This window comes from Galeopterus variegatus, unplaced genomic scaffold (assembly GCF_000696425.1).
Source record: "Galeopterus variegatus unplaced genomic scaffold, G_variegatus-3.0.2 Scaffold5533, whole genome shotgun sequence".
NCBI lineage: Eukaryota > Metazoa > Chordata > Mammalia > Dermoptera > Cynocephalidae > Galeopterus > Galeopterus variegatus.
The window spans coordinates 41,383-57,769 of record NW_007731644.1 but is presented as its reverse complement, the minus strand read 5'-3'; the positions used below and the strand labels follow the sequence as shown (position 1 = coordinate 57,769).

Below are 16,387 nucleotides of genomic sequence, written 5' to 3'. Positions count from 1 at the left end.
AAAAATTATCCACTCGTACCTATCTTGTTTCATCCATACCTGTACCCATCCCCCGCTTTTTATGCTATTTTGAAGGAAATGGGGTTCTCTCTCAAAATTGTAACTCCTTTTGCTGATTTTATAACAACCACATGTGCTAATCAACACTATGGCAGATACTATGCAAATCTGGAAATGCCGTCTGCTTGTACTATCCCTGGCCAGAACTGTGTGTTTGATACTTTGCTTCCTGAGTCCAGGTATGCCACATATATGTGAGCCATGATAGGTAGGGAGAAATCTTGTCAGATATTGCTCCTGATTTCCTTGCCTTTTCCTAATGATTTGAGAAAATCTATGAATTGGGAAACATAAACCATGATAAGTGTGAACTATAAAGAGGGTCAGGTGAGTGACGAAAAGCAAAACTCATTTATTAATTTCTTTTTTTTATTCAAGTATTCATTCATTCCTGCATGCATTGACTGCACATAGCAATCCCCTCTATTACGTGTGCTTTTTCGTCCTCAGCCTACTTCTGGCTCTTCCCTGACTTTTTCTTGGACTTTGAGGAACAGCCCTCACCTTACCCAGTAGTCTCTCTGCTCAGGGTGAGGCAGGAGCCTACATGGTTGTATTTGTAGATACGTACGGATAGATTTCCTGGAGGAAGATCTCCGAACCTCAACCTTAAAGTAACACCTCTTTCTATTCTCAGTTCAAATTCCTCCTTGATGCAGTCATAGACTAGATGCTCCTCCACCATTATTTCCTCTGCTCTTTGCACCTTCCTCAAGGTAGATTAAGCTTCAGGTCTTGTTACTTGCAGAGGTCCCGTCCAAGGCCTGCACCTAATTTTGTATTTATTATTTTATATTCCTTAAGCATCCTCCCTCTCCCTGCAACTGTATGAGATTTAGGTTACACTAAATCTGGATCCATCCCTCATCTACCTCCAAAACAGTAGTTATATTTTTTCTGTCATTATTTATTCACATGTTTTGGATCCCCACACCTAGTATAGTTTCTGTCATGTAGTAATTGCTTAATAAATATACAAGTTTTCAGAAATTTCATCTGTAGGTCCTTCTTAGTAATTGGGCACTTATCATTATTGGTATTTAGAATTCAAAATAAGGCTGCCAAACAGAAATTGATTTGGTCTTCTGGGGAGAGGTGCTTCCCAGAATGTTATTTCTGCCTTCAGTGCTTCCTGTCTCATCCCCACTTTCATTTCCTTTGCTCACAGCACAGGAAGCTGCTCTTGCTTCACTAGGATAAGCAGATTGTTCCACAGACACTTAAAATTGGTAGGGACCTTAGGGTCAGCACCTACTTGAGGCAATCCTCACAAGATACTTTTTTAAAAAATGGAAGATAATATTTGAATCAAAGCAGTATATTTTTTTTGTAGAAAAATAAAAAAACAGGGAAAGAGCCCATCCGTTTTGATGTCCTGAAGAGGACTTCATAAGCCCATCACCCAGAGAAATAATTTGGTGTACAGATGGTTCCTGATTTATGATGGTTGTACTTACTTTTCGATTTTGTGATGGTGTGAAAGCTATGTGCATTCGGTAAACTCCTTGACTTAACGATGGGGCTACGTCCCATAAACCCATTGTAAATTGAAAATATCCTAAATCGAAATTCGATATTTTTATTTACAATGGGTTTATTGGAAATAAGTCAAGGTACATCTGCACATCCTTTACATACATACTCATTTATATATATTTAAATATTTATATATATATATAAATATAAATATATATATTTATATATATACACAAAATATATACACATACATATGTATATATATATATTTTAAAGATGACCGGTAAGGGGATCTTAACCCTTGACTTGGTGTGGTCAGCACCACGCTCTCCGAAGTGAACCACGGGGCCGGCCCTCATACTCATTTATATTTTAAAAAGGAATCATATTATACGTAGTATATTGTAAACACATTCAGTATGCAATACATTTAGATAATGAAACTTAATTTTAAAAAGCTTTTGATAAAATTGATTTTTAATCTCTGATAGAAAGTGCTAAGAAATAGGACTAATGTTTATACCTAGGTAATATAAATATGTAATTATTACATAGATGTAATATATGAACATAGATTTAATATAAACTATGTTATATAAAAGGAGTGCAGTTATAGGCAGCCTTTTATTTATAATGAGATGACGCTACTTCGTTGCACAACATTCACATAGATTCTGACGGCCACTGCGGCCAATGAGAGTGAATATTTAATGAAAGAAGAGCCAGATGGCTCGTTGGGTCTTCCGGCTAGATAATTTCGCAGGTAAGCGTTTTGAAGTTGAGAAAGGTTCAGTTAGGGCAGGTTTTAGATGAAAACCATTTAACTTCTTCTATGAAAAATGGGCGGGAAGCGACAAGCTATTTGAAAACTAAGGAAGAAAACGTGTCTCCGCCCAGTTTGCCAACTACGGGACACCGTGGAAATCCCACGGTGAGGCTGGCGCGGGGCCTGCTGGGAGTTGTAGTGCGGCCCTCGCCTTCCGTACTGCGGTCTGGGCCCCGGGAGACTCCGTTTCCCGGCAGGCCGCGCGCCGAAGTCGCCGGCGGGACCGAGCTGCCGCGCTGGCTGCGAGAAAGTGACCCACTCGGCGTTGGTTTCCGTCGTGGCGATGGCCTCGTTTGTGACAGAAGTATTGGCACACTCGGGGAGGCTGGAGAAAGAGGATCTGGCCACCCGGATCAGCCGCTTGACCCGGCGGGTGGAGGAGATCAAGGTGAGGGCGGGGCAGCCGTCGGCTGACTGGAAAGGGACGCTGGGTCCGTGAGTGAGGGGACTGGAGAGCAGTGGGGGGCTAAGGGCAGACAGAGTGGGTACCAGCAGAGTGGGGCCTCTCGGAGAGATACGGGTGTGCGGGCTGAATGGGGAGAATGAGGAGTGGGACCGCCGAGAAGTGTGTGTGGGGCGCTCGGTCAGGGATTGGGGACAGAGGAGCCGAGGAGGCCTGAGACTGTGAGGAGGAAGAGGCGGTGGCAGGGGAATGTTGGGGAGTGGGGTTAGGTTGGGGAAGGGTGGGCTAGGGGAGGAGGAAGACTGAAGAGACCAGCAGGGCGGGAGGTGGCACTGGAAGCACTGAGGTATCTAGGGAGCGAGCTTATGAGAGGGACAGAAAGGAGGACAGGACCTGTTTCCTCATCTGTGGCGTTTATCTCCTCCACCCACCCCTTTATCTGTTGAGTATAATAGCTCTGGGAGGATTGCGCCATTCCCCTCCCGACATTTGTTTAACCCCCTCAATTTGTTTTTAAAACTCTTCTTCATCCCCGTGCCCTTGAGGCTATTATGCTGAGTGTTATAAAACATCTACATGGACCTTGCTGCCTTGAGATTGACACAAAAACAAAAAGCGGATAAGCACGCGTTTCACTTTGTGCTGATGTTACCTTGTTAATGGTTGCCCACATCTTTAGTTGCTTTTGTTGAAAATTATGTGTACCTGCATAAATCTGCATTTCAGGGAGCAAGTTTGGCATGCACCATAAAGGCACAAGATATAGCTTTTTCTAACAACCCTGATTTTGTAAAAGTGGTTTCCTAAATTTTATGTATTCATTGCACTGGCATCTCTTCTTCAGTGTGACTTTAGGATTTTTCACCAGTTTTTAATGTGATGGAAAGAGGACAGACTTGTAAGAGCTACCTTCACATGACACTCAAGGCTCTTACTTGTTCTGGACCTACCCTACCTTTCCTTTCGCCAGTTTCCTTTACCAACTTGAATCTTCAGTCAATTGAGAATTATTTTCCATGCTCCAAGCAGGCCCAATTTTTTTTTTTTTTCTAGTTCCCAGATTTTACTCTGCTGCAATTTCTCCATCTTTATCTGTAGTATTTCTACCCATTTTTCAAATTACATCTCAAATGTAGTTTCCTATATAAAAAATATCCCTATTTTCTCTCAGGGAGAGATGATCTCTTTCTTTGTTGTACTCTTGGAGGACTTTGTCACTCTGTTGCTATATTACATTTCAGCCCTGTATTCTAGTTACTTAAGTGTATAGTATCTTTCCTACCTAAAGGGAGTTTGTGGACAAGTATAAATTACTCTTGTATATTCCAAAGGATTGAATAATTCAATACAAAGTATTCAGTAATTTGTTAAGATAATTTGAATTAAAGGAGATGAAATACAAATCAATGTAGAGTTATAAGATTAGGCCTTAAAATTTTATAGGCAAGGAGATAGAAATTAATAAATTGATTGAGGTATACAGATTATGGATTTAATGTGTCCATTTGCTTTCTTTTCTGTTAGATATATGATCAAAATTGGTGGCTGCAGTGTGATATATAGTTCAGCATGAGAACTTATGGCTCCATCTTTTTCTTTTCCAGCATTTGTACAACCCTTGGGCACTGTTGGGGTTTGGTGATCATTGTCTTCTTTTATCCAAATAATGTTATGAGACCCTTAAGGGTGGGAGAAATGTATTTTTGAAAGAAACCTATTGGCTTGGAGGGAAAGTGAATGGGTGTGGGTAATTGGCAAGAAGGCTCCAACATGGAAGATGAGCTGTATATTTTTAAACAGTTCCCTACTCATCTTACTGCTTTATAATTCTTCTGTCTTATATCATAGGGCGAGGTGTGCAGTGTGATCAGCAAGAAGTACAGTGAATTCCTGCCTAGCATGAAGAATGCACAGGACTTGGTTACCCAGGTGGATAAGCTATCTGATGACATTGACCAGCTGAAATCCAGGATAGAGAGTGAGGTAAAGATAAGTTATAATATTGGGTAGGTTTGTAGAGAGGCAGTTCAGCTTCCTGATTCCTAAGACAACTCAATTCTGTACCAGCTGAAATCCAGGATAGAGAGTGAGGTAAAGATAAGTTATAATATTGGGTAGGTTTGTAGGGAGGCAGTTCAGCTTCCTGATTCCTAAGACAACTCAATTCTGTATAACTTTTCAAGACCTTACTTTCCTTATTGGTAAATGGAGGTCGAACTAAATGTTTGTAGGGTGACCTTTGATTTTGAAATAAAAATGTTTTCCAAAACTACAATTTAAGTAACTTTTTTATGGTAAAAAATTTTTTTAGCTATGATAACAATGTCTTGCATTTGAATGGCACTTTGTAAATTAGAAAAAATAACCTCAGGATTTTATTGTCTTCATAATAAAATAAAAATAGATAAAGCTTAAAACTGGAGCATTTGGCCTTTTTGCTGGTTTTCTAATTTAAAATGCTCGCATCTTTTAATGGCCAGCATTCTCTTAGATCTGCTTCTGGCCTCAACACATTCAGGCTTCAGCACAATCTTCTTTGTCTTTTGTCTTTCTTCTGGAAAATTGGCTTGGTTTGCTCACCACAACCACTCTACTTCCTGTCATAAAGCCACTTTCCTAGGGCATGCAGAGGATCTTTGCCCTTCTTGTATTGTGTCATTTTGTGGGCTACTGCTTGATATACTTCCTATGGAAAATCTAGCAGGTTTTAGAGATGTTTACCATGTTTGCTGGAGTGCTATCATCACTTAAAGGTAGTAAGTCTGGAAATAGTAATATCCACTTTATAATTTTAAAAATATGTGTACATTTATTATCAAACCAGAATTTTCTCCTGTAGTTTTCTTTTAGGAAAAATAGGCAAAAATAGAGAGCATGCTGACATCAGAGATTTAAACAAAGTCCAATCTTAGGTGTCTTCTATATTTATTTCTAAATTATTGCTCAGGACTTATTGATATCCAAAATCATGATGATGATGTATTCTCAAGGTTGTTAATACCAAGGAAAGTTATAAAGTCTGTTCCCTATGTTAGTTATTAAAGAAGGGAAGTGAACAAATGTATTTTTCTGAAGTTTTCTGTAAAACTTCAATCACAAGTTAGGAAACCACTGGTTACCTAGAAAATCTATTTAGCAGCTCATTCACCAATCATTCTGATTAGAGATTTAAAAAATGAATCTGTTACTCTGCAACCCTGGCAAGAGCAAAAAATATTCCCAGAGGATATTCATAATCAGTTGATTATTTGATTGAGTCAATAGTACAATAGTACATTGTGCTATTAGAAATGAAATGCCTGGAACAAGACAGTAATGGACTCCTTGTACCTTTTTCTGGCCAGATTATGACTGGTGAAATTTATTCAATTCTGGTGGTTGTGTTTTGAAAGATGGCTGGTCCAGAATAGAAGGTCCAGGCTTGAACACTGTACTGTTTGAAGAACAATGAAAGAAATTGAGGATATTTAGCCTTGGGAAGAAACACTTTCAATATTTGAAGTCCTGTCATATGGAAGAAAGGTTCAGATTTATGGCTCGAGAAAGGGATTAGATTCAATAGGTGAATGCTATAAAGAGGTTTATTCAGTCATTTGATGTATTTATTGAGCACCTACAAGGTACCAGATCCTGTGATAGTTGCTGAATATGACAGTTTTTTATTTCAAAATGTGAATCTCATGCCTTATGTAGATGAGTAAAGTAGTGTGATACAACAGTAAATAGGAGTAATCCAGTTAGAGAGAGGAGATGTAGCTAATTATGGCTTCCTGTAGGAAATACAATTCAAACCAAGACTTGAAGTGATAGGTAATTAATTAGGCAACAGGGAAAGGATGAATGTTTTGGTTAGGTGTAAAGGATAGCATTGCAGAGGCATGGAGGGAGTGGAGAGATGTCACTTTTGTGGAGCTGAAGGTATTTCCTGTGATGTATTTAGGGAGTGTGGTGGGAAGGGGCATGGGATGAGATTAGGAAGGTAAGCAAGGACCTCATGTATCAGATTAGTAGTATGGATGTTACCTTGTCGGCATTGCGGAAGACAAGGAAGGCTTTAAGCAAGGGAGTAACATCAGATTTGAATTTTAGGAATCCCATTCTGCTTGCAGTTTGAAGAAAGGCCTTGAGGGAAATGAGATTGGGAAATAAGACAGCAGTTAAAGTGTTAGGAAGTAGTTAAAATAATCTAGAAGAACAGGGTGGTGACCTGCTCTAAAGGCACTGGCAATGGGGATGGAGAAAAATGGATGAATCGTAGTGACATTAAAGAGATAGGATCTTTGGGACCTGTTGATGTGGGGAGTGAAATGTGCAGGAGTTAAAGATAACTGGGGAACTAGGTCACTGATTATTCCATCACTGAAATGGAAAATCTAGAGAAAGAGCAGGTTTTTGTTTTTTTTTTTTAAAAGATGACCGGTAAGGGGATCTTAACCCTTGGCTTGGTGTTGTCAGCACCACGCTCAGCCAGGGAGCGAACAGGCCATCCCTATTTAGAATCCGAACCCGTGGTTGGTGTTATCAGCACCGCACTCTCCCGAGTGAGCCACAGGTTGCTCCAAAGAGCAGGTTTTTGTTTTTTTTTTTAAAAGATGACCGGGAAGGGGATCTTAACCCTTGGCTTGGGGTTGTCAGCACCACGCTCAGCCAGGGAGCGAACAGGCCATCCCTATTTAGAATCCGAACCCGTGGTTGGTGTTATCAGCACCGCACTCTCCCGAGTGAGCCACAGGTTGGTCCAAAGAGCAGGTTTTTATGAGGTATTTGAAGAGTATAAGGAGCCTGTGGGATATCCAAATGGACTTGCAAAGGCAGTTGGATTGATTTAAGTGGAAGGCCAAGCTGTTGTAAAAAATAAAGTAATGCAATGGCTCAAACAAGATACTTTTTTTTTTAATTGTAGTGGTCTAGCAAGCTAGCTGATTCTATAATTTAGGGCCTAGCTACTCTAGTATAGTCTGTGTCAAGAACTGAGATTTTAACCTACGTGTAAGTCAACAAGTTAGCCTGCTGTAGTTTCATGGGTTCTGGTAGAAGACATGAGTCTCCTTGGTGAGAGATGAAGGACAGTTTATTATTCACAGTATTAGCCAGAATATCAGCACTTTTGTATCAGTTGCCCAAGTCCCAATTCCTATAGAGCATTGTGCAGTGGGGATTGCCTTATAGAAGAGGACTCCTGAATCTTTTAAAATGGTTATCAAGCATACCTCCCTTTTGCTTTGGAGGGAGGAACTGTCTCTATTTTCCAAAGCTGTTTGCTACATAGACATCCTTGAAAAGATAGCCCAGAACTAAAGACAGTCATTGCCTCATTTGCAAGACAGTGCAGAAATGTGAGACCTCTAGGAAAGATTATTTTCCAAAAGTCTGTAGGGCAGCAGTATTAGCAATACCTGGTAGCTTGTTAGAAATGTAGGATTTCAGCATACTGGCCAGCTGCCCCCCCCCCTCCAAAAATCAATTTTAGGGGCTTGCCGGTTAGCTCAGTTGGTTGAAGCATGGTGTTAGAAATGTAGGATTTCAGGCTTTCAACCAAGACCTACTGAATCAGAATCTGCATTTTAATGAGATTCACCAACTGATAGTATATACGTTATAGTTTGAGAAGCACTGCTCTAAGATTTTGTCATTATTTGCATGGTTGAATCTGTTCTGTACCCATGTCCAGTTTATAGCTGGAGGTAAAGTGCAAAGAGAGGGCATGGAACAGGCACATCTATTTTCTTAAGACTCAGAGTTGGAAATGGTACACATCACTTCTGCTTACATTCCATTGGTAAGATCTTAGACACATGGTCACATCCAACTGTGATGGAGGCTATAACATATAGTTTAGTTGGGTGCCATTAATGTGGAAAAAAGGAGAATGGATTTTAGCAGATATTTTGCACATTAATCCTACTTGTATACATGTTCGGAGGCTGGGAAAATGATGTGCACATGAGGTAGCAGCACTTAGAAATGGAAGCCATGAGGATGGACAAAGCAGGGTTTCTTAACCTCATCACTATTGGTATTTTGGGCTGGATAACTCTTTGTTGTGGAGGTCTGTCCTGTACATTGTAGAATGTTAGCGGTATCCCTGTCCTCTATCTACTAAATGCCAGGGAATTCCCTCAGTGTGACAATTGTTGTCTTCAGACATTGCCAAATTTCCCTGGGTGAGGGTGGGGCAAAGTCACTCCCTGCTGAGAACCAGTAGTTCAGAGTTAGAAGACAACCTAACGCGGGAGAAAGGAATATCAATATGTGTGGAGTGGCCAGAGGGAAAATGAAGCTCTCAAAAGAAAGTAAAAAGGAATGGCTAGAGAACTAAGGAAAATCAGTAGAGAATGGTATTATGGAACTAAGGGAAAAGAATTTTTCAGAAGGAAGGAAAGTAACAGTATACTGTTAAATAGTTAAATACTGGTAATGTATGCTTTGGATTTAGCGACCAGGAGTTGTTTTGTGTTTTGGTAAGAACAGTTTTGGTGGAATGGTGGGGCTAGAAACCAGATTACAGTGAGGTGTAGAGTGAAAAAGAGGTGAGAAGATAAAGACAGTATGGGTCACTATTTCAGAAGCTGTGAGGGGGAGGAGAGAAATACGGCAGCTGCTGAGAAAAAAGGTGGTTGCTGAAGTGAAGGGAATTTTTTCTTAAAAATGGGAGAAATTTTAACATTTAAATTTGATGGAAGGAGCCATGCATTAGTAGGTATTCAGTTGATATATATTTCATGAGTGGATAAATGAAGATGAATTAGGGAAAGGTTAAAGATATAGAAGAGAGGAAATAATTGATGGTGTAAAGTCACTAAAAAGGTGGGACAGAATGGGAGGTGGATTCTGCTTCAACATAAAAAATGTTTCTAATAGTTAGAGCTATCCAATTGTGCTTTGCAGTGGGGGTACCCTTCTAGTAATCCAGGTAGATGAGCTCTCTGATGAAAGATAACTGCTTAAGTTAAGAATAGATGATGACATGAGGATATTATGTTGATGGGAATGAGTATTCTTGCATGGGATAAAAGTTTAGATTAGGTGGACCTCTAAGACCTCTTTTTTCTACATTCTGTGATTTTTATTCCAGTCTGAACTAGCATTTAAATTTCAACATGAATTATATTGACTTAATAACACTTATTGATTAGCTGTAAATGTTTTATTTCTTAGGGATGGTATGGCTTAAATTACTTGTCTTTGATGTGTGAATTAGGTCCGCAGGGATCTTCATGTATCAACTACTGAATTTACAGACTTGAAGCAACAGTTGGAAAGAGACTCAGTAGTCCTAAGTCTGCTTAAACAGCTACAAGAGGTTAGTAAACTCAACTTGAGCTTTAGTGTTTTGGTGCTGAGAAAGTTATTTTTTTTTTCAATTGGTCTCATTATTCAATGGGTATCTGCTGATGATATGGTGGTTTTTAAAATATTTTTAAAACAGATACTTGAAATAATAGGCTGTATAAATTAAAGTACGTAATAACTTATACTTGTCCTTTCAGTTTTCTACTGCTATTGATGAATATAATTGTGCATTATCAGAGAAGAAGTATGTCGCTGCTGCTCAGCGTCTAGAAGAGGTACTAAATCCTTTCTGCAAAACATGAGCAATTAGTGCTATTCTTGTTTTTAGTAAATTTTATGTCACATGTATTCTTTATTATTATACAAGTATATTCTAATTGCCCTGAGTCCAGATGGAATGTTCAATAATGATTCCATTTTACTACCAGGCACAGAAATGCTTGAAGTTATTAAAATCCAGAAAATGCTTTGATTTAAAAATGTTGAAATCTCTCAGCATGGAGCTCACAATACAGAAACAGAACATACTTTATCACCTTGGAGAAGAGTGGCAGAAGCTGATTGTATGGAAGTTCCCACCATCAAAAGGTGCTGCTGACCTCAGGTGGACTGCTTTGCTTAATCTGCCTGAACCAGTTTGGCCTCTGGATATACTCTAAATATTTTGTATTGATAGATGAGAAGGTTTCGTTCATAACCTCTCAAATTTATATTGAGTTCTCACATTAAGCAAGGTGCTTTGTTAGGATTAACTCATCTGAGTCCCTAAAGTACCCTCACTTTGCTTCTCTTACATCCATCCTTCTGTCCCCTTCCCTAGGAAAATGAGGAAAGATGATTGGGTGGGTGGAGTCCACATGGTAAGAGTGTGCTAGAGGAAATGGTAGCAGTTTGAGACCACACTAGTTTCCACTGCCTTGTAGGATGTACTCTTTCCCAATAGCCCTAATTCCAACAGTTTATCTTAGCTAGAAAGCTTAAAGAAGCTGTTTAGCCATTCTCTGTCTTGCTGAGAAAAGATGATGGGGTTAATGGGCTTGTGGGTAGAGAAGGGATTTGACTTAATTGTTTTCAGTTCTTTGGGGAAAAAATGGTGACAAAATCATTAGCTAGGGAGTGCTTTGCAAAGTGAAGAAATAGGATACATCATCCCTGGCTTTGATTTGTGCTAGTTGGCCCTCAGCTCTTTTGCCCACCTTGGTGTGGGCTTCTTTTGATGTGTTGTTTGCCTTGAGAGTGAAACTTCAGGTGTATGTAAAGGACATGCCATTATACCTGGTGTGTTTTCCAACACTGGATCTTGAAATTTAGTATATTTCAAGGGAAACCTCATAGTCTCCCCCTGTTCCCTTGCCTATGTGCACTTTGGCTCCCAAATACATTGTGTATGTATGTGTGTACATAGATACACGTACGAAGGTGTTTCAAAAAGTTCGTGGAAAAATTGAATTAAAAGATAATAGGGATCTTTCCATGAACTTTTTTTTTTCTGTGAACTTTTTGAAGTACCCTCATACACATATGTATATGTATGTCAGGTATTTTGAAGGAAATAATCTAGAAAATTTTAAATTCTATTCCCAAGTAGACTGTAAATTAAGAGAAGATGGCAGGTGCGCTGAAAGCTTTGTGATAACACACCCTACCTGTTAAACTAGTTTGGCAGAAAGAACATAGAAGAGCAGGTCTATGAAACTAAGACCTCATTTTTTATTCCTTGCATTAGTCATTCAATACATATTTAGAAAGCATTTCTTAAAGGCACATCATCTTTCTTTTACACTTAGTTTGATTCTTTGAACTTATCAGTAAAAAGTCATTTCCTGTTTTAAAGTGATGCCAAGGACATATATGTTATAATGAATATTTGGTTGCATTCGAAGTATATTGTAATAAAACTACATATTTAGGAATCTCAGTAGAGAATAGGCTCTGAAGAATAAAAGTGGGAATATCTTGTATTGCTGAGACAGCTGATATTTCCCCCCACTTTTTCTTAGATACTAGCAGCTTGGAATCTTGCCTACAAACGGAACTTCATTTATGCACTGAGCAATCCCAGAAAGAGGAGAAGACTCCCGTGCTGTCCATCAGTTCTGTCCTCTTGGCATTTTCCATTCTTGGAGAACTACACACCAAGCTTAAATCATTTGGTAAAACATGCTACTTTGTTTCATTTACTTGAAGTCTCAGAAGGCCTAGTATTAAAGGGATGGCAGAAAAGATTATAAAATATTCTGTGGAGAGTGTTAATGATAGGGTTTGGTCTCATGATTTATCAAAGGGAATTGTCATAAATATTACCCTTTTTATTAAGGGTTTGGATTTTGTCTTTTTAAAAAACTAGCTCTTATTCTTTTTTCTTCCCCCCGAATAATTTAAGTAAAAATCTGTAGACAGTCTGGGAAACATCAGTAGAAAACCTGCAGTGCATAATGGTTGGTGTGTAATACCATGGTATATGTATTTTGGTTGTTAGGCTCAAAGATCGACTGTAGACAGTCTGGGAAACATCAGTAGAAAACCTGCAGTGCATAATGGTTGGTGTGTAATATCATGGTATATGTATTTTGGTTGTTAGGCTCAAAGATCGATTTTTTTTTTTTGATATGCTTACTTTTTATAAGTGTCTTCTCGTGCTTCTTGATAAGTGTTCATATGATTTTTCAGGTCAGATGCTGCTGAAGTATATCCTTAGGCCTCTGGCATCTTGCCCATCCCTTCATTCTGTGATAGAAAGCCAGCCTAATATAGTTATTGTTCGTTTTGAATCTGTGAGGACTGACTTGGAACATCCATCACCATCTGAAGTTTTTACAAAGATCAGACTGGTACTGGAAGTGATCCAGAAACAGCTTCTAGGTATGTATCCCCAAGGCAGTGCTTTTATATTTTGGAAAAGTAAATATTATTTTAAAGTAAAAATGCCTGTAATGTGAGTGAAGGGAGGATGAGTAAATTATGCCATAGGAGCAAAGTAGTTACCTTCTTGTTTCTTGCCTACTTTGCATTCCTTCTCTGTGCTATATTGACAATTAGGGTCATCAGTGGTTCCCGAGATTCTGTATTTGTAATATTATTTTAATTGAATTCTGGGATGCACCTCTCTCACTGGACTTCCAGTAACATCTCACATATTGGGACTCTTGCTTTAATTATAGTAGGGAAGCAGAAATGAATCAAGTGCTGTTTTACATATTTCGATGAGAAAATTCCCGTTAATCTGATGTAAACAATCTAAGTTTAACCTAGGAAATAAATTGCATTCCAGCTCAGCCTATTGGTTAGATCTTTATATATTCCCATAAGAAATAGCCAGTTGCTGTGTTTCTTGAATCGTTTTCTTGGTTGTCATACTACTAGAAGCAAAGTTTCTTCTAGTATTTTCTTTTAATACTGTTGTTTTTTAGTTTAATTGATTTACCTGCTTTTTGCTTTTTCCAGTTGTCTGCCAAGCATTCTTGCTGTGGGGAAAATAAAAAGTAAAAATAAATAAAAAAGAAATGCTGTTATTGTTTATATGCCTTCCTGGAAGTCATATACTTGTTTGTTTATATATAAATAATTTATATATAAAGCAAGAAATTCTTTCTGTAATTTTGACAGGAGCAGAGAAGAAGTTTCTGAATTGCATAAACTGCAGAAATCCAAGGTAGTTTTTCTTGTTCCCAGATCCTTCACTTAGGGAGAAATCCAATTTTATTTTCAAAAACAAAGTGTGTTGTAAACAAACATCCAAGGATTAGAAAGAATCAGAGGTGATTCAGTCCAAATACTCTGATGTTTGAATCTCCTCTATGGCATTTTATCAATTGATGATACAGCCAACCTGAACACCTTTAGGGAAAGGGAACTCACTTCCTCTTGAGGCATTCCATCTTGCTTCTGGGCAATTCTGAGTAACAGGAAGGTTTTCGTTTTGTTTTGTTTTTTAAAACTCATATCTCCTGTCTGTACTAAGTACTATTACCAAAATGCCCATTTTGCAAATTAAATCTTTAGGGTAGTTGTTTAAAAAGTTTGTTCGAGATATATTGCCCTGTAATGTCTGCTTTATTGGTGCTGTTTCTATTGTGTGGAGCCCTGCAGAACAAGTCTAATTCCTATTACACATGATGGATTTTCAAATTGTTTACAATAGCTGTTATTTTCCCTCTATCTTATCACCAATGTAAACATCCTTAGGTTTTAAAAATTTCTTTAATTTTATTTATTTATTTATTTTTTAGGAAAATTAATTTCAGAAATTTCAAATTAACAATTAGAATTCAGGTCAAATACAATTAGAATTCAGGTCAGTTCATTGCAGGAGCAAATAAACCAAGTTGAAAACAAGGGACTGTATTGTCTTAACCTTTTAAACACTTTAATGAATTTCTAATCTCTCAAGTGAATACTTTATCAGAAACATTTTAAAATTTATTTTAAGTCTATCATTAAATCTTATTTTCGAAAACTCCTATTAAATAAATTATGCATACAGCATGGATATATCAGGTTGCCAATCAGTCTCAAAATGTTAGTTTTTTTTTTGATGACATAGTTTTATGTTCCCATTGCTCTTTTGGTGTTGGCAGATTTGGTTTTTTCTGAAGCCTCTCTTCTTACCTTGCAGGTGGCCTTCTCCCTGTGCCCACGCATGGCCTTTTTTCTGTGTGCTTGCATCCCTGGTGACTCTTCCTCATAAGAACACCAGTCATAATGGATCAGGGCCCTAGCCTTACGACCTCAGTTAACTTGAGTTACCTCCTTAAAGGCCCTGTATATCCAAATATGGTCACATTGGGGATTAGGGCTTTAACATATGAATTTTGGGGGGACACAAATCAGTCTATGACATTGTGTGTGTATATATTTGGCAAATTCTCAAACACACACATATCTTGTTCATGTGCAGTGTGATACGAGTAACAAAACAAAGTATCTATTTTCTTCTAGTATTTTTTTCTTTTATTGTTGTAGTGGTACTACTAGCTTCTGTATCTTTACATTAGTCTGCGTCAGTAGTATGCCTGGTTTAAATTTAAAAGTCTGTCTATGGTTATTTTTTTAAGCTACTAAAAGAATTATATCATGATTAAAATAAGTACTTCAATTTAACTACCCATCACAATTTATACAGGTATCACCATAACTTGTGCTGTGTGCATAAAATATTCAGACAAGTACATTGCAGTGTACATGAGTGGATCATTGGAGTGGAATCAATCTGTTTACACTGACTGGGTCAGCAAGGTGTTAATGTGAAATGCTAGAAACGACATTTGTGCTTGATGTGTGCTCGATGATGGAACAGTAGTATCTTATGTGGTGCAATAGTTCCGGTGAAATGTAGTCTTATCAAAACAATGAAATTGTGTTTAGCAGAAAACTATTTTACACTGCTTTATTTTTTATTTTTTTATTTTTATTCAAAAAAATCAACAGAGGTCACAAGTACCCTTCACCCAGTTTCCCCAATGTTAATATCTTGTGTAACTATAGTGCAATAGCAAAACCAGGAAACTGACATTGGTACAGTTCACAGAGTTTATTCATATTTCACCAGTTTTACATGCACCTGTGTGTGTGTGTGTGTGTGTGTGTGTGTAGTTCTGTGCAATTTTATCATATGTGTAGATTCATGTAACCACCACTGCAATCAAGATACAGAACTATTCCATCATCACAAGGCTCCTTGTGCTACCCCTTTTTAACCACATACATCCCTGCTTCCATTTTTAAACTTAAATTTAAATTGATTAAAATTTTAAAAAGTTTAGTTGCTCAGTCACACTAGCTACATTTCAAGTGTTCAGTAGTAAAATGTGGCTGGTGGCCACTGTATTGAACAATGCAGGCCTAACTTTTAGACATTGTAAGGTACCTTAAGGCTCAGACAATATGGTCACTTTCTTCTAAGGCCTTTAACCCCCTATGATCTTTCTTGGTGAATCAGAAGTAGGTTCAAAATAGCTGGTGCCTTTTATGGTCTTCTTCCTTGTACATTGGATGCTGATTCTTAACTATTATTTAATTGATCAATAGGATATTCTAAATATCCTCAAAGTGTGCTGGAAAAAAATACTGTAAGTTATACTATAGACAAGTTATTGAAATATTCTGTTTGGTAGACTAGATATTTTGCTTTAATATAAGGTGTTGATATTTTACTTAAGATAAACAATTAGATCCTATGCAGAGATGAAAAAAGTATGTTTACTCATTATTAAATAAGTGGGGTTTTATTCTAAACTAGTTTTAACTTGAAATGCAGAACTTTTTTTTTTTTTTTTTTTTTTTTTTGTCTTTTGTCTTTTGTCTTTTTTCCGTGTCCGGCAACGGATCGC

The 16,387-nt window shown here is 37.9% G+C and overlaps 1 protein-coding gene across 2 annotated transcripts in view; it reads left to right on the top strand.

Moving 5' to 3' along the window:
* The first annotated feature begins 2,553 nt into the window (after positions 1–2,553).
* ZW10 (zw10 kinetochore protein) overlaps positions 2,554–16,387 on the top strand; it is a 29,866-nt gene continuing 16,032 nt past the window's right edge. The window contains exons 1-7 of one of the 2 annotated variants that reach the window (XM_008589577.1): positions 2,554–2,750; positions 4,614–4,748; positions 9,967–10,068; positions 10,256–10,333; positions 10,487–10,646; positions 12,059–12,211; positions 12,729–12,920. In XM_008589577.1, coding sequence (XP_008587799.1) covers positions 2,646–2,750; positions 4,614–4,748; positions 9,967–10,068; positions 10,256–10,333; positions 10,487–10,646; positions 12,059–12,211; positions 12,729–12,920 — 925 coding nt within the window. In that variant the 5' untranslated portion in view covers positions 2,554–2,645. Of the gene's footprint in view, positions 2,751–4,613; positions 4,749–4,838; positions 4,857–9,966; positions 10,069–10,255; positions 10,334–10,486; positions 10,647–12,058; positions 12,212–12,728; positions 12,921–16,387 lie in introns of those variants that run through there. The other variant, XM_008589578.1, reaches the window with a different exon arrangement.